The sequence below is a fragment of the Pholis gunnellus genome (genome assembly GCF_910591455.1).
Source record: "Pholis gunnellus genome assembly, chromosome: 14".
In the NCBI taxonomy this organism is placed as follows: Eukaryota; Metazoa; Chordata; class Actinopteri; order Perciformes; family Pholidae; genus Pholis; species Pholis gunnellus.
Genome location: NC_136541.1, coordinates 593,275 through 616,531, shown reverse-complemented (window position 1 = coordinate 616,531; position 23,257 = coordinate 593,275). Strand labels below are relative to the sequence as shown.

The 23,257-nt window shown below is 47.2% G+C and overlaps 1 protein-coding gene across 4 annotated transcripts; it reads left to right on the top strand.

The window, feature by feature from the left end:
- Positions 1–2,595: 2,595 nt before the first annotated feature.
- Positions 2,596–22,599, top strand: smg7 (SMG7 nonsense mediated mRNA decay factor). Of its 4 annotated transcripts, none has more exons than XR_013767397.1 (23): positions 2,596–2,697; positions 3,553–3,584; positions 3,775–3,892; positions 3,978–4,110; positions 4,741–4,912; positions 4,993–5,064; positions 5,361–5,511; positions 5,973–6,108; positions 6,221–6,383; positions 6,686–6,845; positions 6,928–6,998; positions 7,208–7,268; positions 10,265–10,384; positions 10,714–11,375; positions 12,781–13,151; positions 13,239–13,586; positions 14,190–14,333; positions 16,828–16,905; positions 18,578–18,728; positions 18,823–18,993; positions 19,192–19,352; positions 19,811–21,278; positions 21,383–22,599. XR_013767397.1 is itself a non-coding variant. In XM_079174010.1 (23 exons), the coding sequence occupies exons 1-23, from the start codon at positions 2,672–2,674 to the stop codon at positions 19,922–19,924; spliced, it is 3,522 nt and encodes a 1,173-aa protein (XP_079030136.1). In that variant the 5' UTR covers positions 2,596–2,671; the 3' UTR covers positions 19,925–22,599. The 4 variants fall into 4 exon arrangements, 3 of the variants coding, with proteins under 3 accessions (XP_079030136.1, XP_079030135.1, XP_079030137.1); XM_079174010.1 differs by having other exon boundaries at positions 10,714–11,140; positions 11,234–11,375; positions 19,811–22,599; XM_079174009.1 differs by having other exon boundaries at positions 19,811–22,599.
- Positions 22,600–23,257: the final 658 nt, after the last annotated feature.

Sequence of the window (23,257 nt, the reverse complement as noted above, 5' to 3'; positions counted from 1 at the left end):
TCATAATGTTATCATAATGTTATCATAATGTATCACAATGTTATCATAATGTATCATAATGTTATCATAATGTATCATAATGTTATCATAATGTATCATAATGTATCATAATGTAATCACAATGTATCATAATGTATAATAATGTATCAGAATGTATCATAATGTATAATAATGTTATCATAATGTTATCATAATGTATCACAATGTTATCATAATGTATCATAATGTTATCATAATGTATCACAATGTTATCATAATGTATCATAATGTTATCATAATGTATCATGTTATCATAATGTATCATAATGTATCATAATGTTATCATAATGTATCACAATGTTATCATAATGTATCATAATGTTATCATAATGTATCACAATGTTATCATAATGTATCATAATGTTATCATAATGTATCATGTTATCATAATGTATCATAATGTTATCATAATTTAATCACAATGTATCATAATGTATAATAATGTATCATAATGTTATCATAATGTATCATGTTATCATAATGTTATCATAATGTTATCATAATGTATCACAATGTTATCATAATGTATCATAATGTTATCATAATGTTATCATAATGTATCACAATGTTATCATAATGTATCATAATGTTATCATAATGTATCACAATGTTATCATAATGTTATCATAATGTATCAGAATGTATCATAATGTATCATAATGTTATCATAATGTATCATGTTATCATAATGTTATCATAATGTTATCATAATGTATCATGTTATCATAATGTTATCATAATGTTATCATAATGTATCACAATGTTATCATAATGTATCATAATGTTATCATAATGTATCACAATGTTATCATAATGTTATCATAATGTTATCATAATGTATCACAATGTTATCATAATGCATCATAATGTATCATAAGATATCATAATGTATCATAATGTTATCATAATGTATCATAATGTTATCATAATGTTATCATAATGTTATCATAATGTATCATAATGTATCATAATGTATCATAATGTTATCATAATGTTATCAGAATGTATCAGAAAGTATCATAATGTATCACAATGTATCACAATGTATCACAATGTTAATGTTAGAATGGAATAATAAAGAGGAAGTGAAAACGTTCATAATGTTATAATGAAATATGACAACATTCCAATAAAAGTAAAAGTACAGAAGAACCATCATCCAAAAGTAAATCAGAGTGTTATATTTATATTACTACTACATTATAGGGTTATTAACTGATCTTGCATCATATTTTAAAAACTCTGATCAAATGTTTTGTAATAAACATAAACACAGAGTGTTAAATAAAGTAATGTAAATGTAAAAAATGTAAAAAGTACAATATTTCATTTAAAAATGTATAAAATGCAGAGTCAAGGTTTAAGATAAATGGAAATAGCTAGAATATTGGAGTGAATACAGAATCGTTCCGCCTCTGGAAGCAGCTTTTAGTTCCCATAATGCTTCGTCTGTGGAACCAGCTTCCTGTGAGGTAAACTATTGTTATTATTAGATACATAACTTATTTTTTAATCAGTCACTATTCATTTGCTTTATTTTGCTTCTTGTTTTTATTGCTCTTTAAAAAATAAAAGCAATTTCTTTCTAATTTGTCACTTTTTTTTTGCATCCTGAAGCTACGTCTACATCGTGAAGCTACGTCTACATCGTGAGCCTACGTCTACATCGTGAGCCTACGTCTACATCCTGAAGCTACGTCTACATCGTGAGCCTACGTCTACATCGTGAGCCTACGTCTACATCCTGAAGCTACGTCTACATCGTGAGGCTACGTCTACATCGCGAGCCTACGTCTACATCGTGAGCCTACGTCTACATCCTGAAGCTACGTCTACATCGTGAGGCTACGTCTACATCGTGAGCCTACGTCTACATCGTGAAGCTACGTCTACATCGTGAGGCTACGTCTACATCCTGAAGCTACGTCTACATCGTGAGGCTACGTCTACATCGTGAGCCTACGTCTACATCCTGAAGCTACGTCTACATCGTGAGGCTACGTCTACATCGTGAGCCTACGTCTACATCGTGAGCCTACGTCTACATCCTGAAGCTACGTCTACATCGTGAAGCTACGTCTACATCGTGAGCCTACGTCTACATCCTGAAGCTACGTCTACATCGTGAGGCTACGTCTACATCGCAAAGCGACGTCTACATCCTGAAGCTACGTCTACATCGTGAAGCTACGTCTACATCCTGAAGCTACGTCTACATCGCAAAGCGACGTCTACATCCTGAAGCGACGTCTACATCCTGAAGCTACGTCTACATCGTGAAGCTACGTCTACATCCTGAAGCTACGTCTACATGAAGCTACGTCCTCCTCTTCCTCCTCTCTCCCCTCTCCCCTCTCCCATCTCCTCTCTCCTTTCCTCTCTCCTCTCTCCTTTCCACTCTCCTCTCTCCTCTCTCCTCTCTCCTCCTCCTCTTCCTCCTCTCTCCCCTCTCCCATCTCCTCTCTCCTTTCCTCTCTCCTTTCCTCTCTCCTCTCTCCTCTCTCCTCCTCCTCCTCCTCCTCCTCCTCCCATCCGCCGGGCCCTGTCTGACCCACACAGAAACAAGATGGCGGCGGTAGGAGCGTTAGCTTCTGGACCCGTCGTTGTGTGATAGACCGGTGGATCCGGCAGGATGAACCTCATCGCTCAGTACCTCCGGTAAGACCCTCCGGTCCGGTGTCCTCTACCGGTAACACACGCGGTGGTTTGCGGCTCATAAACGGACGTTGTTCGTTCATCAGGTGGATTTGTTTTGTTTTCGGTGGCTAACGCTAAAGCTAGCTTAAAACGTTTTAGCGCTAGCTAGCTACATATCAACAAACAGTCGATGCTAACGCACTCACGTTTTAAATTAACTATATTTAATATTTCACACAAGTTGGTGTCGTTTTATTCATAAGTAACGCTTATAGTCTGATTTAAAGGCTTCATGTTACCGCCACACTCACTCACACACACACGCACACACACACACACACACGCACACACACACAGAGACGTGGTGGTGTGTTATTGCTAGTTAGCATTAGCTCGGCAGCGTCTTTTCTGCGGATGTCAGGTTAGCATTAGCTGCTGTCACATATTACCGGTCACATCGGTTCATTAGCACCACTTAAAGATTATTCAGCTGTGTGTGTGTTGTTGTTTTTATTTAACTGGCCGGAGACACGTTGATAAGTAGCTAGCTGGGTGGGCTTGTTTTTGTGTTGTTTTGTATCGTGTTTTCGTCGCATGTTGGGAACCAGGCAGTAGTCGGAGCCCAAATATCAAAACTGTGTCACTGCTGTTCACGTAACGAGCCCGTTACATGTTATTAAGTGACAGTATCTGCATCGCTGTCAGGTGTGTTAGCTGTTAGCTCATCCACAAACAGGAAGGAGGTCTCTCTGTGTGTGTGTGTGTGTGTGTGTGTGTGTGTGTGTGTGTGTGTGTGTGTGTGTCTGTCTCTGTGTCTCTGTCTGTCTGTTTCTGATGAACCGTCTCACCTTCTCTTCTCTTGTTTACATCGAGCAGACAGGCAGAAGCCCTGAAGGCGGACATGACAGGTAAGAGTTCTGCACCATCACCTCAAAACATCCTCTAACAACCTCTTCACTAACAAATGTTCTTTAGTTCACTCGATGTTCTTTAGTTTAAGATGTTCTTTAATTCACTAGATGTTCTTTAGTTTAAGATGTTCTTTAGTTTACATTGATGTATTCATGTTCACGGGTTTCTTCTCTCTGGGTGCGTTAGATTCGAAGCTCGGGGCGGCTGAGGTGTGGACGTCCCGGCAGGCTCTGCAGGATCTGTACCAGAAGATGCTGGTGACCGACCTGGAGTACGCTCTGGACAAGAAGGTGGAGCAAGACCTGTAAGCTGCTCCGCTTGAAACCAGGACAACAAAGAAAACGCTCTTCTTTACCCCCCATCGATGATGTTCTCTGTGTTCCCTGCAGGTGGAATCACGCTTTTAAGAACCAGATCACCACCCTGCAGAGCCAGGCCAAGAACCGGGCCAACCCCAACCGCAGCGAGGTCCAGGCCAACCTGTCGCTGTTCCTGGAGGCAGCGAGTGGTTTCTACACACAGGTAGGGTTCAGGGCTCATGGGGGACCAGCAGACCAGGCAGGATCAGGTTCGACATGGGGATCAGAATCAGCTTCATCGGTCAAACTATGGAATGGAACTAGGAAATAGTCTCCAAGAGCAGTTTCAGAGCATTCTTTCTCTCTCTGTGGTCTTGATTTTCTCTTCAAAATAAAAGTCCTGCTCCTCTATGGAAACAGAACCATGACCTCTCCTCTCCTCTCTCCTCTCTCCTCTCTCCTCTCTCCCCTCTCCTCTCCTCTCCTCTCTCTCCTCTCTCTCCTCTCTCTCCTCTCCTCTCCTCTCTTCTCTCTCCTCTCTCCTCTCTCCCCTCTCCTCTCCTCTCCTCTCTTCTCCCCTCCTCTCTCTCCTCTCTCTCCTCTCCTCTCCTCTCTTCTCTCTCCTCTCTCCTCTCTCCTCTCCTCTCTCCTCTCCTCTCTTCTCTCTCCTCTCTCCTCTCTCCTCTCTCTCCCCTCCTCTCTCTCCTCTCTCTCCTCTCCTCTCCTCTCCTCTCTCCTCTCTCCTCTCTCCTCTCCTCTCTCTCCTCTCCTCTCTCCTCTCCTCTCTCCTCTCTCTTCTCTCCTCTCCTCTCTCCTCTCTCCTTGGTATTGACGTGACTCGTGTTGTCTCCAGTTACTACAGGAGTTGTGCACCGTGTTCAACGTGGACCTCCCGTGCCGCGTCAAGTCGTCTCAGCTCGGCATCATCAGCAATAAGCAGAACGTCGGCGGCGCCATCGTCACGCCGCAGCCCAGCTCGTGTTCCTACATCTGCCAGCACTGCCTCGTCCACCTCGGAGACATCGGTGAGGAAACGTCCACGTCCACCGGAGCTCCTTCCTGTGATCGTGTTGCATATTTTAAAAACAGACTTGTTCTCTTCCAGCTCGTTATCGTAACCAGACCAGCCAGGCGGAGTCGTACTATCGACACGCAGCTCAGCTGGTCCCCTCCAACGGTGAGTCCGGAGCTACGAGGCTAGCAGTTTCCCCCCGCTTCCAGTGTTTGTGCTAAGCTAGCTAAGTAAACGTTGCAAAATAATAATACATTTTATTTGTATAGCGCTTTAAAAGGTACCCAAAGACACTGAACATGGTAAAAAGAGAAACAATAAATGGCGCCCTCGGGTTAGAGTGGCCATGTTTGTAGTTCCTCCCGGTGTGTTGATGGCTCCATGTTTGTAGTTCCTCCCGGTGTGTGTGCGTGTGTGTGTGTGTGTGTTGATTGTTGCTCCTCTTTGTGCTCCTCCTGCAGGTCAGCCCTACAACCAGCTGGCCATCCTGGCCTCCTCTAAAGGAGACCACCTCACCACCATCTTCTACTACTGCCGCAGCATCGCCGTCAAGTTCCCTTTCCCAGCAGCCTCCACCAACCTGCAGAAGGCTCTGTCCAAGGCTCTGGAGAGGTAACGGAGGGTTCAGTCACAGGAAACGAGAAGGAAACGAGAAGGAAACAAGAAGAAAACAAAAAATAGGAAACGAGAAGGAAACAAGAAGTAGGAAACAAGAAGTAGGAAACAAGAAGTAGGAAACAAGAAGGAAACAAAAAATAGGAAACAAGAAGGAAACAAAAAATAGGAAACAAGAAGGAAACAAAAAATAGGAAACAAGAAGTAGGAAACAATAAATAGGAGACAAGAAGAAGGAAATAGGAAACAAGAGGAAGGAAACAATAAATAGGAGACAAGAAGAAGGAAACAGAGAGACAGACAGAGAGTCCAGAGTACCGACAGCAGAACCAGTAACTCTGGACCACACTAACTGGTTTAGAACCGAGTCTCTAGTTCCCGCTGACAGGAAATAAACTTCTAGATATCTTATCCCTGTGACGATGTTCTTCACCGTCAAATCCTCCGTGTTTCTGCAGCCGCGATGAGGTGAAAACCAAGTGGAGCGTGTCGGATTTCATCCGGGCCTTCATCAAGTTTCACGGTCACGTCTACCTGAGCAAGAGTCTGGACAAGCTGGACGTCCTGAGGGAGAAACTGGAGGAGCAGTTTCAGGTGAAACACTGTCCACACAGGTGTTATTCCTGCATGCAGTGAGACCTTTAAAAGGGATTGTTTGATGACCCGGCTTGTGTCTGTGTGTGTGTGTGTGTGTGTGTGTGTGCAGAGGCTGATCCTGCAGAAGGCATTCAGTGCTCAGCAGCTGGTCCACATCACCGTCATCAACCTGTTTGAGCTCCACCACCTCAGAGACCTGACCGCCGACGGTGGAGAACAGAGCTACAGCAGCGAGCAGCAGGTCGGCTGGTTCCAGCTGCTCGGACTCTTCAGTAAGAACACTCATCTTACCACTGCATCGTACCACTGCATCGTACCACTGCATCGTACCACTGCATCGTACCACTGCATCGTACCACTGCAATACCAGCTGAAGTTCTGCAGCTCTGCTGAGATAAACCCAGACCACAGACCAACAGCTCTATTTATTAAAGCATGCTTTTCCATCCCGCCGGTGGGCTAACGTTGCTGCTAGCTTAGTTAAAGGTTCATGACTCTTTACATCTGTGTGTGTTTGATGTGTGTTTGGTTTGTATGAGGAGACAGACGTTCATGGTGTTTGACTTCCCCTCAGTGTCCTTCCTGGGTGTCATGTGCAGCCGTGCTCTGCTCAACAAGAACCGAGGAGAGGAGATCATGGGGGAGTGTCCTCTGCCGGCCATTAAAGTGTCTCTGGACTGGCTGAAGCTGAGACCCAGCGTCTTCCCCGAGGCCGCCGTGGACCAGAGGCAGCAGTAAGTCTTCTGTCGTGTTGTCTAAATGTTGTTTTGACCGTTACTGGACAGGAAGTTTAACTCCTTATTCCCACTCTCTCAGTATCTGGCCCTGGCTGGTCTCCATCCTCAACAGTTTCCAGCCCAAAGAGGACGACGTGTCCTGTTCCTCAGGTAGGACGCCCTCTGGTATTGATTCTCTATCAGTGATCCATGTGAGCTCTGGTCTGAGTCCTCTTCAGGTTAATCAGGTTTTATGATAGTGGACAACAAGTCCAGGAACCAAAGCTTCTATGTTGGATGTAGTATTTGTAGCCTGCCGTCTCTTCAGAATAGAAGCTGCTCTCCCTGTGAAGCTCAAGGTTTGTTTATTTTTTCCACAGCGACGCCCCTTCCAGAGGAGTTTGAGCTGCAGGGTTTCCTGGCGCTCCGGCCTGCTCTGAGGTACTCCCTCCTTCAATTAAGTCCTGGGATGAGGGTCTGGAGGTGGGATGAGGGTCTAGCGGCGGGATGAGGGTTGAGCGGTGGGATGAGGGTTGAACGGCGGGATGAGGGTTGAACGGTGGGATTCGGATCGGGCGGTGGGATGAGGGTTGAACGGCGGGATGAGGGTTGAGCGGTGGGATGAGGGTTGAACGGCGGGATGAGGGTTGAACGGCGGGATGAGGGTTGAACGGTGGGATTCGGATCGGGCGGTGGGATTCGGATCAGGCGGTGGGATGAGGGTTGAACGGTGGGATGAGGGTTGAACGGCGGGATGAGGGTTGAACGGTGGGATTCGGATCGGGCGGTGGGATTCGGATCGGGCGGTGGGATGAGGGTTGAACGGCGGGATGAGGGTTGAGCGGTGGGATTCGGATCGGGCGGTGGGATTCGGATCGGGCGGTGGAATGAGGGTTGAACGGCGGGATGAGGGTTGAGCGGTGGGATGAGGGTTGAACGGCGGGATGAGGGTTGAGCGGCGGGATGAGGGTTGAACGGCGGGAAGAGGGTTGAACGGTGGGATTCGGATCGGGCGGTGGGATGAGGGTTGAACGGCGGGATGAGGGTTGAACGGTGGGATTCGGATCGGGCGGTGGGATTCGGATCGGGCGGTGGGATGAGGGTTGAACGGTGGGATGAGGGTTGAACGGCGGGATGAGGGTTGAACGGCGGGATGAGGGTTGAACGGTGGGATTCGGATCGGGCGGTGGGATGAGGGTTGAACGGCGGGATGAGGGTTGAACGGCGGGATGAGGGTTGAACGGTGGGATGAGGGTTGAACGGTGGGATTCGGATCGGGCGGTGGGATTCGGATCGGGCGGTGGGATGAGGGTTGAACGGTGGGATGAGGGTTGAACGGCGGGATGAGGGTTGAACGGTGGGATTCGGATCGGGCGGTGGGATTCGGATCGGGCGGTGGGATGAGGGTTGAACGGCGGGATGAGGGTTGAGCGGCGGGATGAGGGTTGAACGGCGGGATGAGGGTTGAGCGGCGGGATGAGGGTTGAACGGCGGGATGAGGGTTGAACGGCGGGATGAGGGTTGAACGGTGGGATTCGGATCGGGCGGTGGGATTCGGATCGGGCGGTGGGATGAGGGTTGAACGGCGGGATGAGGGTTGAGCGGCGGGATGAGGGTTGAACGGCGGGATGAGGGTTGAGCGGCGGGATGAGGGTTGAACGGCGGGATGAGGGTTGAACGGCGGGATGAGGGTTGAACGGTGGGATTCGGATCGGGCGGTGGGATGAGGGTTGAACGGCGGGATGAGGGTTGAGCGGCGGGATGAGGGTTGAACGGCGGGATGAGGGTTGAACGGCGGGATGAGGGTTGAACGGCGGGATGAGGGTCTAACGGTGGGATTCGGATCGGGCGGTGGGATTCGGATCGGGCGGTGGGATGAGGGTTGAACGGCGGGATGAGGGTTGAGCGGTGGGATGAGGGTTGAGCGGTGGGATGAGGGTTGAACGGCGGGATGAGGGTTGAGCGGCGGGATGAGGGTTGAATGGCGGGATGAGGGTTGAACGGCGGGATGAGGGTTGAACGGCAGGATGAGGGATGAGGGTTGAGCGGCGGGATGAGGGTTGAACGGCGGGATGAGGGTTGAACGTCGGGATGAGGGTTGAACGGCGGGATGAGGGTTGAACGGTGGGATTCGGATCGGGCGGTGGGATGAGGGTTGAACGGTGGGATGAGGGTTGAACGGTGGGATGAGGGTTGAACGGTGGGATTCGGATCAGGTGGTGGGATTCGGATCGGGCGGTGGGATGAGGGTTGAACGGTGGGATTCGGATCGGGCGGTGGGATGAGGGTTGAACGGCGGGATGAGGGTTGAACGGTGGGATGAGGGTTGAACGGTGGGATTCGGATCGGGCGGTGGGATGAGGGTTGAACGGTGGGATGAGGGTTGAACGGCGGGATGAGGGTTGAACGGTGGGATTCGGATCGGGCGGTGGGATGAGGGTTGAACGGCGGGATGAGGGTTGAGCGGCGGGATGAGGGTTGAACGGCGGGATGAGGGTTGAGCGGCGGGATGAGGGTTGAGCGGCGGGATGAGGGTTGAACGGCGGGATGAGGGTTGAACGGCGGGATGAGGGTTGAACGGCGGGATGAGGGTTGAACGGTGGGATTCGGATCGGGCGGTGGGATGAGGGTTGAACGGCGGGATGAGGGTTGAGCGGCGGGATGAGGGTTGAACGGCGGGATGAGGGTTGAACGGCGGGATGAGGGTTGAACGGTGGGATTCGGATCGGGCGGTGGGATTCGGATCGGGCGGTGGGATGAGGGTTGAACGGCGGGATGAGGGTTGAGCGGTGGGATGAGGGTTGAACGGCGGGATGAGGGTTGAGCGGCGGGATGAGGGTTGAATGGCGGGATGAGGGTTGAACGGCGGGATGAGGGTTGAACGGCGGGATGAGGGATGAGGGTTGAGCGGCGGGATGAGGGTTGAGCGGCGGGATGAGGGTTGAACGGCGGGATGAGGGTTGAACGGCGGGATGAGGGTTGAACGGTGGGATTCGGATCGGGCGGTGGGATGAGGGTTGAACGGCGGGATGAGGGTTGAGCGGTGGGATGAGGGTTGAACGGCGGGATGAGGGTTGAACGGTGGGATTCGGATCGGGCGGTGGGATTCGGATCGGGCGGTGGGATGAGGGTTGAACGGCGGGATGAGGGTTGAGCGGCGGGATGAGGGTTGAACGGCGGGATGAGGGTTGAGCGGCGGGATGAGGGTTGTACGGCGGGATGAGGGTTGAACGGCGGGATGAGGGTTGAACGGCGGGATGAGGGATGAGGGTTGAGCGGCGGGATGAGGGTTGAACGGCGGGATGAGGGTTGAACGGCGGGATGAGGGTTGAACGGCGGGATGAGGGTTGAGCGGCGGGATGAGGGTTGAACGGTGGGATGCTGGTCGGTGAATCAGTCCGAATGTTTTCATGTTTTGATGACTGCTGGTGTTTCAGGTCCCTGGACTTCACTAAAGGTCATCAGGGCATCCTGGTGGACAGGGACGGCCTGCCGGTCCACACTCGACATCAGAGACTCATCAGTTTGGGCAAATGGGTGGCCGACAACCAGCCAGGGTGAGTTTCCATCTGCTCCGTCACAGTGAAAGATAAACTAACCCGGGGACCACGATGTCCTGTGACGTCTTTGTGTTGGCTTCAGGAGACAAACCTCCGGTTCTTTAAAGTTCTTCAAAGCTTCAAAGCTTCATGTGTTAAAGCTGCATTCTCTCTAGTGTCCACCAGGGGGCGACTCCTCTGGTTGTATAGAAGTCTATGAGAAAATGACTCTACTTCTCTCTTGATTTATTACCTCAGTAAACATTGTAAACATGAGTTTATGGTCTCAATCTCTAGTTTCAAGTCTTCTTCATTACAGCATGATGTTGTCCGTCTCCTCTCTACAGGCTGATCCAGTACAGGGTGAGCGAAGACGGCCTCCTCGTCTTCATCACTGACATTCCAGAGCAGGCGGTTGAGGAGCCCCAGGAGAAGGAGGCGCCGGTGCTGCAGGAGTCGTCCAACGCCGAGCAGCTTCCCAATGACGGCGGGAACTCCGGCCTGAAGTCGGTGCTGTCGGCGGGGAAGAGCTCGCAGAGCTCGTGGCCCGACGGCGGCGAGCGACCCGTCGTCACCTTCAAGGAGAACATCAAACCCCGAGAGCAGAGCCGAGAGCCCACGCGCAGCCATCACCTGAAGGACAGCGGCAAGGAGCGCCGGGACTTCGTTAAGGGCAACGGGGCCGCTGGGAAAGGAGAGCTGAAGAGGGACGGGAAGAGGAAGAGCGACCTGAAGAAGGCCGGCCACGAGAAGAGCGCTGAGGCTGGAAAACAGGTAGAGATGTGGGAACGGTCCACAGAGGGAGGAGCTCATTTAGACCTTCTGGTGATGATGACGATGATGTCGGACTTGTTTTCTCTCTTTCAGGTGAAGGCGCAGACGGAGCTGAGGAAGACTCCGGTGTCTGAGGCCAAGAAGAGTCCCGTCACTCAAACTCAGACCACCTGCTCTTCCCAGTTCATCCCAATCCATCACCCTGGAGCCTTCCCACCACTGCCCAGCAGACCTGGTACACACACACACACACACACTGTCACAGATCTGTTGTCACATGACTGCTGGTCTCAGATGAATCAATCATGACTTCATAGTTTCACTGAGGAGCTCACAGTGTAATGTTTTTATTAGTGCTGGGCAGCGATCACAGTGTTTAATGGTGATTAATCTCATTGTTATGTTAAAGTTCATAGTGAATCTAAAGTAGTGTGTTGAGCTCTTGTGTGTTAAAGTGCTGCTCTATGAACTAAAGGTCAACAACATTTGGTTTAAATACGTTAAACTCATCAGGCTGTTGTTAACAGCAGGATTCTCTTCACACAACAGCAGTTATATTGAAATAATTGTCGGCGTTAGTGAATTAACGTGTTAACGCGATAATGACGCGTTAAGTTGCCCAGCACTAGTTTTGTGGAGAGACTTTAAATGAGACATGAAGAGTAAAATGTTCTTGATTAAATATCAACATTTTAATCTTCGTTAAAAAGCGTCTCATATGATGTGTTCAAGGACCGTCAGAAAGATGAAAACCTGACGATAATGACAGTTTTTACACTTTCTTTGAAGGTCATTCGTGTCCCATCGGCGGGTGTTTGGGTGTTCAGAGGGTTAACAGATTAATAATAATCTGCAGCCATGTTTTGTTTTAATATCTTAAAGTGTTTCACGTTTTCAAATGTTCTGATCATCTGTGGTGTAGAGCAGCAGTTTCTCTTTGTCTGGTTAAAGGAGACGATGACACCTGAAGTCCTCGTGTCCAGTTTACTGCGTTATGTTAGATCGCTGTCACTGCAGAACATCTCGCTTCACAGAGAGGATGTGTGACATGGAAGCAGGTTTCAGTGCTTTAGTGGAGATCTCAGGATATTCAGCCTTTAATCTAAACACCAGCAGAGCTGTTGTCTCAAACAGACTTTAAGGCTTTAAGGCCTCCGTCATCTACAACCTCCAGCAGCTGATCTTCCTCTTATTCTGCAGAGCGGGCTTGTCCGTCAGAAAGACTCCTGATATTTAATTAGACTCCTGATGTTGTCTGTTAAATGAAGCTTTCTTTGTCTTGGAAGTTGTCGGCTCTTCTTCTGTCTCCTCTTTGTAAAGAAGCTCTCCAGACGTGTTTGACTCGTCGTCTCCAGCTTGCGGGCTGCATGTTTGAGGTCACGGATTACGTGACCGAGACAAACGTCTCGACATGTCGAGAGCCTCAGGCGGATGAAATCTGGAGAGAATCCGGTCGTTTTTCAAAATAAAACATCTTTCAGACTCTGATAATGAATAAAACGGAAATAATCTAATATGAATTCTTTCTGTGTGGCCCGGTGCCGGTCTGCAGACCGCTGGTTTAATGGATCCAGACCACTCAGCCGCCTCACTGAAATGGATCCACATTTGTCTGATGGCAGCTGATTTGGTTCCTGCAGGTTTCCCCCCCTCGGCCTACGTGATCCCTCCCCCGGTGGCGTTCCCGGGTCTCCAGGTGAACCCGGGCTTCACCTTCTCCACCGGAGTGTCCGTCCCCGGTCCGTTCCTCCAGCCGGGCGTCCACGCCCAGGCCGGTGGCCAGGCCGGGAAGCAGTCCCACATTCCCTACAGTCAGCAGAGGCCCTCCGGTCCCGGGCCGGGTCAGGGGCCCGGGTCCTCGGTCCCCATGAACCAGGGCCAGAACCAGGCCATGCAGCAGTCGGTCCAGCTGCAGGTGCAGGCAATGAGCCAGCAGCAGCAGTCTCCCACCAAACCGGTCCAGCAGGTCGGGATGGGGAAGAGTCCACCTCACCACCCGGGTCTGCAGCAGGTCAGTGTCAGTTAAACCAGACACACACACACACACACACTGAGGTTGACGGTACGTTTACTGTGTTTGTGTCTCTGGTCTGGGCAGTACATGCAGGTCCAGGATCAGCCGGCTCAGATGTGGAACCAGGCTCAGGCTGCTCTGCAGAAGATCCCCCCCATGCAGATGTCCATGAAGCAGCCTCAGCAGCAGCAGCAGACCTTCTACATGGCGGCTCAGGATCCTCTCAAACTGTACGAGCACCAGCTGCAGCCGGCCAGCATGGAGAAGAAGATCAAGTACCCCAACGTCAAGATGCAGGACTTCTACTGGGAGCCCACCTACAGGATGGGGGACGGTCTGGCCGTGATGGCGGACCGCATGAAGAGGCCTCCGCCAGGCGGTATCTGCTCCGAGCAGGACGGCTCCGGTGGGCCCCGGGGCCCCCCCTTTGAGGTGAGCATCTCTCTGAGGGAGGAGGAGGAGGAGGAGGGGGGGGAGGGTGAGAGGGGGGAAGGGAGGAAGGAAGGACGGAGGGGGGGGCGGAGGAGGAGCAGGAGGGGGACCTGCTGCTTTTCTGTCTCTGTGCTTCTTTTTCTTTTCCTCTTCGTCTCTTTTGTGATGTATACATCATTTATAATTCATCCAGTTCAATTTAAAAACTGACAATAAATATTGTTGAGATATTATTTTATATTCTAACATAATTATTATTATTTGTATCACTTTATTTATTTGATCTGACAGTCAGTTGTTGAGACTGTTGGCTGATTCAATATATATGGAACTACATCATAGTTATTGTGACGAGGACATTCTCTCTCTAACTGGTGTCACGTGACGGACTATGAATCTGTTGATATTGATGTTCAACATAAACACCTGCTGAATGATGCAGAACTCTGATCTTTGCTTCATTCTTCCAGAGCTTTTGGCTGAACTTTCCTTCTTTTCCAGCTCAGTCTTACTGGCTTGCCTTGTTTATTTTACCCCTCTTCTTCTTCTTCTTCTTCTTCTTTTTCTTCCTCCTCTTCCTCCTCTGGCTTCATCTCTCACCAGGACAACAAGCCTCTTCTACCTCCCGACCTGTTAAAAACTCTAGCAGACTTTGAGGAGGAGGAGGAGCTCGTCTTTTCTAAGCCTCCTGATTTCTTCCAGGCCTTGGCCGGCCCTCTTAGCTCTGCTCCTGGACCAAACATATTTGTATGTAGCGCTGCTTTCTGCCTCCAACACCCCCGACCCCACCCAGACCTACAGCCAGAGTCTCGTGATAGTGTTATTATCTTGTGGCTCGGTTTGTTGTTTCACAGACACAATCAGATCATTTCATTTGCCCAAATGAAGCTCTCAAACTTTCACACCTCGATTCCTTTTCTAAAACATCCAATAGAACCTCCCTCACAGTTTATCGTTAACCATCAGAGTGTAAATGAAGTTTAAACGTTAACCATCAGAGTGTAAATAAAGTTTAAACGTTAACCATCAGAGTGTAAATAAAGTTTAACGTTAACCATCACAGTGTAAATAAAGTTTAAACGTTAACCATCAGAGTAAATAAAGTTTAAACGTTAACCATCAGAGTGTAAATGAAGTTTAAACGTTAACCATCAGAGTGTAAATAAAGTTTAAACGTTAACCATCAGAGTGTAAATAAAGTTTAACGTTAACCATCACAGTGTAAATAAAGTTTAAACGTTAACCATCAGTGTAAATAAAGTTTAAACGTTAACCATCAGTGTAAATAAAGTTTAAACGTTAACCATCAGAGTGTAAATAAAGTTTAACGTTAACCATCAGAGTGTAAATAAAGTTTAAACGTTAACCATCAGAGTGTAAATAAAGTTTAAACGTTAACCATCAGAGTGTAAATAAAGTTTAAACATTAACCATCAGAGTAAATAAAGTTTAAACGTTAACCATCAGAGTGTAAATAAAGTTTAAACGTTAACCATCAGTGTAAATAAAGTTTAAACGTTAACCATCAGTGTAAATAAAGTTTAAACGTTAACCATCAGAGTGTAAATAAAGTTTAAACGTTAACCATCAGAGTGTAAATAAAGTTTAACGTTAACCATCAGAGTGTAAATAAAGTTTAAACGTTAACCATCAGAGTGTAAATAAAGTTTAAACGTTAACCATCAGAGTGTAAATAAAGTTTAACGTTAACCATCACAGTGTAAATAAAGTTTAAACGTTAACCATCAGAGTAAATAAAGTTTAAACGTTAACCATCAGAGTAAATAAAGTTTAAACGTTAACCATCAGAGTGTAAATGAAGTTTAAACGTTAACCATCAGAGTGTAAATAAAGTTTAAACGTTAACCATCAGAGTGTAAATAAAGTTTAACGTTAACCATCACAGTGTAAATAAAGTTTAAACGTTAACCATCAGAGTAAATAAAGTTTAAACGTTAACCATCAGAGTGTAAATAAAGTTTAAACGTTAACCATCACAGTGTAAATAAAGTTTAAGCGTTAACCATCAGTGTAAATAAAGTTTAAACGTTAACCATCAGTGTAAATAAAGTTTAAACGTTAACCATCAGAGTGTAAATAAAGTTTAACGTTAACCATCAGAGTGTAAATAAAGTTTAAACGTTAACCATCAGAGTGTAAATAAAGTTTAAACGTTAACCATCAGAGTGTAAATAAAGTTTAAACATTAACCATCAGAGTAAATAAAGTTTAAACGTTAACCATCAGAGTGTAAATAAAGTTTAAACGTTAACCATCAGTGTAAATAAAGTTTAAACGTTAACCATCAGTGTAAATAAAGTTTAAACGTTAACCATCAGAGTGTAAATAAAGTTTAAACGTTAACCATCAGAGTGTAAATAAAGTTTAACGTTAACCATCAGAGTGTAAATAAAGTTTAAACGTTAACCATCAGAGTGTAAATAAAGTTTAAACGTTAACCATCAGAGTGTAAATAAAGTTTAAACGTTAACCATCAGAGTGTAAATAAAGTTTAAACGTTAACCATCAGAGTGTAAATAAAGTTTAAACGTTAACCATCAGAGTGTAAATAAAGTTTAAACGTTAACCATCAGAGTGTAAATAAAGTTTAAACGTTAACCATCAGTGTAAATAAAGTTTAAACGTTAACCATCAGAGTGTAAATAAAGTTTAAACGTTAACCATCAGTGTAAATAAAGTTTAAACGTTAACCATCAGTGTAAATAAAGTTTAAACGTTAACCATCAGAGTGTAAATAAAGTTTCACTGACTCAGTAGAACTTGTGTTTCTAGTCTCTGATCATGTTTCATTGTAAACAACATGAACATGAGTACATCATAACGTTATCATGATGTGTTCACATGTAATAAAAAGAAGAGTCGGACAGCTACAAAGGAGATCTCCTGTAGTTAATCCAGAGTTTTCTAAAGTTCCTAATCTTCAAATATCCTGTGTGAGGTTCCTGTTGACGGTCAGACTACTGGGGCTTCAGATTTTAAAGAAATTAGTCTCAGGTCCTAGTTTAGTGATAACAGAGTTGTTCTGTGTCCAACGAACCGAAGCAACAACATACAAATACAGATTTACATGAACTTCTGCTTCACAGTAGAAGTTCTCCAGCTTCTTAACTTCCTTTGGTCACATTCCCTTCAGCTGCAGGGCTTTTACTGATAAATATAACATATATGTAAATATAGATGTCTGCTGGTCCTCATCCCGTCTGTCCTTTGGTCTCTGCAGCTGCCGAATCAGACCAGGATGGAGAGCGGCCCCGAGGTCGTCTCGTCTCTTCTGCCCATTTCTGGCTTCCCCATGCAGGTCAGACCCGTCATCCAACGTTAGCTCAGCCTGTTCCTCTGATAACTTTAGATCCAGACGTCTGACGCTAACGTTAGCTCAGCTTGTTCCTCTGATAACTTAAGATCCAGACGTCTGACGCTAACGTTAGCTGAGCTTGTTCCTCTGATAACTTAAGATCCAGACGTCTGACGCTAACGTTAGCTCAGCCTGTTCCTCTGATAACTTAAGATCCAGACGTCTGACGCTAACGTTAGCTCAGCCTGTTCCTCTGATAACTTAAGATCCAGACGTCTGACGCTAACGTTAGCTCAGCTTGTTCCTCTGATAACTTAAGATCCAGACGTCTGACGCTAACGTTAGCTCAGCTTGTTCCTCTGATAACTTAAGATCCAGACGTCTGACGCTAACGTTAGCTCAGCCTGTTCCTCTGATAACTTAAGATCCAGACGTCTGACGCTAACGTTAGCTCAGCTTGTTCCTCTGATAACTTAAGATCCAGACGTCTGACGCTAACGTTAGCTCAGCTTGTTCCTCTGATAACTTAAGATCCAGACGTCTGACGCTAACGTTAGCTCAGCTTGTTCCTCTGATAACTTAAGATCCAGACGTCTGACGCTAACGTTAGCTCAGCTTGTTCCTCTGATAACTTAAGATCCAGACGTCTGACGCTAACGTTAGCTCAGCTTGTTCCTCTGATAACTTAAGATCCAGACGTCTGACGCTAACGTTAGCTCAGCTTGTTCCTCTGATAACTTGAGATCCAGACGTCTGACACTAACGTTAGCTCAGCTTGTTCCTCTGATAACTTAAGATCCAGACATCTGATGCTAAAATACTACCTACAACAGGTAACTGTCGTGAGACAAATCCTGTTTTAAACTGATTTAAAATGTCCTTTAAATTGAATCCTTGTGTGTCAAACCTCCTCCTCCTCTGCTGTAACGCTAGATGTCGCTGCCCATTTCCTCCAAAATCCAAAAACCAAAATCACAACATGTGTTTCCTGTAGATAGAGGAGCCCTGATGTGAGACGTTAGACGACTAGAACACCAAGTCGAATGTTACGATCACGTCACGAGAGTCGTACAGACGGTAACATGGAGGAGTTACTGGAAACTGAGCCTAAAGGACATAAAAGGGAAGAACTCAGCCGTAGAGACGGATAACTTTACGTAACGCACTTTATTTCATATGTTTATGATGTCTACAGGTAAGATCAGTGACACAGTAAGAGAAGAATACAGCATTTTATGTCATGACGCCGTTGACAGGAGACCAAATGAAACCGTTGATTGAGAGGTCATCTCAGAAAAGTTGCATATTAATTCTTTAAGAGACTGATTCAAGTCTCAAGAAATGTAAAGTCCGTTGTGACGTTGTTCAACCACCAGATGGCAGAGTTGATCATTATTCAGACACTCTGAGATTCAGATTATAGAACAATAAGTTAAGTGTGAGGCTCCAACTTCCAGGAAAATATAATAAAATACAGCATCAACTCACAAATACAATGTTATATCACAATCTCACTCTAAAAAACAGTGTTTGTAGATTGAATCAGCAGACGTGGATCTCTGTTCGTCTCATTGATTGTATATAGATGTATAGTTCCTCACGCCCCTCGTCTGACTTTGTACCGGTCTGCCTGCTGGATCAGAGCTGTGATGTATGAACCTGCTTGTGTGTCCAGGAGTACAACCAGAACAGCATCTTCAGTCAGGCGTACGGCAAGAACCTGCCGCCCAGCTCCAAGCCCGACGCTCCCATGATGCACCAGGAGCCGTCCCTCTACTCGCTGTTTGAAGGGACTCCCTGGTCCCCCTCCCTCCCCGCCAGCTCCGGTACTTCACGGCCGTTCACGCGTAAACAACATTTCTAAACAACATTTATGTGTAGCGGTGCAGTCTGTGAAACGTGCTGCTATCTGATTGGCAGATCACTCCACCCCGGCCAGCCAATCCCCTCACTCCTCCAACCCCAGCAGCCTGCCGTCCTCCCCCCCCACACACAACCACGGAGCCATGCCCTTCTCTAACTTCGGGCCCATAGGCACTCCGGACAGCCGGGACCGCAGGATGGTGGACCGCTGGAAGGCCGACAAGACCGGTGAGGGAGGGGACAGGGTTCAGAGGGTCTAGAGAGATCAGGGGGTCAAGAGGGTTCTGAGGATTCAGGAGGTACAGAGGGATCAGAGGGTCCAGAGGGTTCAGGAGGTCCAGAGGGTCCAGAGGGACGGGGTTCAGAGGGTTTGATGAATGCTGAGCTTTGCTGCCAGATGTTGACATGTGGTGTGTTGTGGTCTAGGAGCGGTCAGCGGGTTCGGACTGGACTACCTGCCGGCTGCAGCGTCCTCCGCAGCTTCAGACAACAGCTGGCACCAGGCCGGGCCGACCGGCAGCTCCTGGACCAATCAGGAGTCTCCTATGGAGGAGTCGTCCTCCACCGTGCTGCTCGACAGCCTCAAGGTCCGCTGACGTCCCCCCAGACCCCTTTTCTGTCTTTACAGGTTTTACCTGAGAATAACAGCTTCATTATATTTAACGTGTTAATTTCTATAACGATCCTTCTATTAAATGGTTTCAGTCAGAATCAACAGAAGATGGTTCTGAGGGATCAGGGGGTCCAGAGGGTTCTGTGGGTCCAGAGGGATGGGGTTCTGAGGGATCAGGGGGTGAAGGTGGTTCTGAGGGTTCAGGAGGTCCAGATGTATTTAATATGAATTGAGGTTAACCAGAAATACGAAGCTCTGTAGGATTAGCATTATTAGCATTATTAGCATCATTAGCATTATTAGCATCATTAGCAACATTAGCATTATTAGCAACATTAGCATCATTAGCATCATGAGCATCATTAGCATTATTAGCATTATTAGCAACATTAGCATCATTAGCATCATGCTAACACTTGTCCCCCCTTGCAGTCGATCTGGTCGAGCTCCATGATGCAGCCGGGCCCGTCGGCTCTGGAGCAGCTCCTCCTGCAGCAGAAGCAGAAGCAGCAGCGAGGTCACGGCGCCATGAACCCGCCTCACTGAACGGCCGGCCCACGAGGCGGCGCTTTGAGTCCGGACGTGTGTCGACGTTTAAAAACTAAAACAACCACCAGGAGAAGAAGAAACGTGAGGGGGAGGAGGGGGGACGAAAACAAAGGTTTGACGAAGACGAACTCCAAACGAAAATGGAAAAATTAAAACCGGTCAAGAAGAAGGTGGAGGCAACCGATGACGAGGCTGAAACACCCCCCACCCCCCCCCCCCCCCCCCCCCCCCCCCCCTCGTCTGTCGAGGAGCGGTGACGCCCCTCCTGGACTGGAAGGTGCGCGGGGATCTCTTCTACCGCCGGGTTTCCTTCAACCCGCGGAAATCTGAACATTGAGGATCATAACCCCCCACACACACACACACACACACACACACACACACACACACACACACACCCCTTCACCACCACTACCCCCCCACCCTCTGTGGACATCCTCTCACCTGGAAGAACTTCCTCTTCCTTTGGGATGGAACAGAAGGAACCCTCGCCTCCTGGATGTGTGCTCGGTCCGCCGGAGCGCCTGTTTTTAGCGTCTCCGCAGACTGACGCTGGGGGGGCGAGAGAGAGGGAGAGCGGTGTGGTGGTCCGGGGTTCATGGGGGGGAGGGCCACAATATAGACTGGACTTTCTGATCTCTCCATTCATTTTCATTACTATGGAGGAGGAGGAGGAGGAGGAGGAGGAAGGCTCTGTAGCTCAGTGGTGGAATGAAGGAAAGGACGGTTTGGCCTCCAGCTCTATAAATATATGAATCGTAGATATATTTGCCGTAGTTGGACTTTTAACACAGCGGGGCCGTCGTGAGGATCAGGACTGGACTCTTGGTGAAGCCGGGTGTGTTCAGGTAACGCCACCTGGACCGCTTTCATGTCCCGCCTTCTGTTTTTGTTTTTGTTTTTGAAGGACGAAGCCTGGAGGAGACGACGGCGACGGGACGTCCCGGGAAAGGACAGAAGAAGAAGAAGAAGAAGGGAAAAAAAACAAACAGACTTAGGGAACGTGTTACCGTTAAAAGAAACAACAACTGTATTTTGTGATTTGTTCGTAGCGGTTTTAGCTTCTCGCCCCTCTGAGGCGAGCACAGGTATGTCTATTAGCTTCCTGCTTGAATATATTCGGGGGTTCTCTTCCCCTCCGGGCCTCTTTCTCTTCCTGTTATTTCTTTACTTAAAGAAAAGAAAAGATGTAAACCTGCTCGCTTACTTAACCTGCATTTACTGTTTCCTTTATGTTGCTGTTCTGCCTTTTTACTAGTTTTTAAGCAGCGCCGGTGTCTCTGCTCTCTGTAAAGGTTAGGCCACAGACAGACAGACAGGTAGACAAACAGACAGGTAGACAGACAGACAGGTAGACAAACAGACAGACAGACAGACAGACAGACAGACAGACAGACAGGCAGACAGACAGACAGGCAGACAGACAGACAGACAGACAGACAGACAGACAGACAGACAGACAGACAGACAGACAGACAGACAGACAGACAGACAGATAGACAGACAGACAGACAGGTGTATACAGGTAGCTGGCTGAATGTTCCCACTATGTATTTTCTTCAATAACCACTACTGCAGCTCGACCTGTACAGCAGATTGTTTCTGAGTCGTAGCGTCTGGAAGCTCCTGGAACCTACGGAGAACCAAGAAGAACCAAAATATCGATTAATCTCACGATGTTTGTTTTATTTCTGTTGATAAATCCTGAGATGAGGGTTTGTTCCGATCGGACGATGATATTCACGCTTTGAGGAGCTGGATCTTGTGACTTTCTTTGTCGTATTTGTTTGTAAAAGTAACTCAAAGCTGATTAATCAGGTTTTTTTGGACGTTTTGTCTATAAAGTGTCAGAAAATGATTTAAAAAACAGTCAAATTGCTGGTTTTGTTTGATCATCAATGAAACGCGTCAGATAATGTATTTCACGCAGAAACCGTCAAATGTTTTTGTGTGGAAATGATTATTTTCCCGGACCGTCTGACCGGTTGTTTCTGAGTTAAATAAAAACGGTTCCTGAGGAGTTCCAGCGGTCTGAGAGTCGTGAGAGGGTTTTCATTGCTGTGGTTGCGCCCTCGTAGAGTCCTGGTTGGTTTAGAACCAATCCGAGAGCGGCACAGCGACCGCTGACCAATCAGGACGTAGCAGGACGTGAGGTGGTTTAGACCGGCAGTAACTTCCTGTCCAGTTTAAACCAGCAGGAAGCTGTTTTTTCTACCTTTTAAAAAAAAACAACCGTTTAGTTCCAAGGGATTAAAACAATAAAAAGAATAAAAGCCTGTTTTTATCTTCCAGGGTGTAAAGAGACGCGTCTATTTTCCGTGTGATTGTGCTTTTCATGTTGCATTTACAAAATGTATTTGAACAATAATAAAGATAAAATATTAAATGAATGTGAGGACGAACATTTTGGCCAGAAAGCGTTTCGAGGAGAGAGTTTGTTTCCGATGTTCTGAAGCTCGCCGCGGGTTCTGGGGTTCTGTGTGTTTTTCTAGTAAGAACTAAATGGACATTCCACTCTGTCGGTGTTTGGAGGTTTCGGTCCTCGCTGGTTTGGAGCTCTGACGGCAGGTTTTTACTGACAGGAAACGGCCTCAAGACCTGAACTCTGAGGCTTTTTTGTGTTTCTGGTGGAATCAGCCTTTAAATAAACGTAAACTATGTTCTCATCTTGACACCGTGTCTGTTTTTATTGATCTCTTTGTTTCAGAGCAGCCTGTTGGTGGAAGAAGAGTTCAGATCCTTCACTTCCTCAAAGGTAACGGTACTTCCTCAAAGGTAATACTGTACTTCCTCAAAGGTAATACGGTACTTCCTCAAAGGTACTTCCTCAAAGGTAACGGTACTTCCTCAAAGGTAATACGGTACTTCCTCAAAGGCAACGGTACTTCCTCAAAGGTAACGGTACTTCCTCAAAGGTAACGGTACTTCCTCAAAGGTAATACGGTACTTCCTCAAAGGCAACGGTACTTCCTCAAAGGCAACGGTACTTCCTCAAAGGTAATACGGTACTTCCTCAAAGGCAACGGTACTTCCTCAAAGGTAACGGTACTTCCTCAAAGGTAACGGTACTTCCTCAATGGTAATACGGTACTTCCTCAAAGGTAAAGGTACTTCCTCAAAGGTAACGGTACTTCCTCAATGGTAATACAGTACTTCCTCAAAGGTAACGGTACTTCCTCAAAGGTGACGGTACTTCCTCAAAGGTAACGGTACTTCCTCAATGGTAATACGGTACTTCCTCAAAGGTAAAGGTACTTCCTCAAAGGTAACGGTACTTCCTCAATGGTAATACAGTACTTCCTCAAAGGTAATGGTACTTCCTCAAAGGTG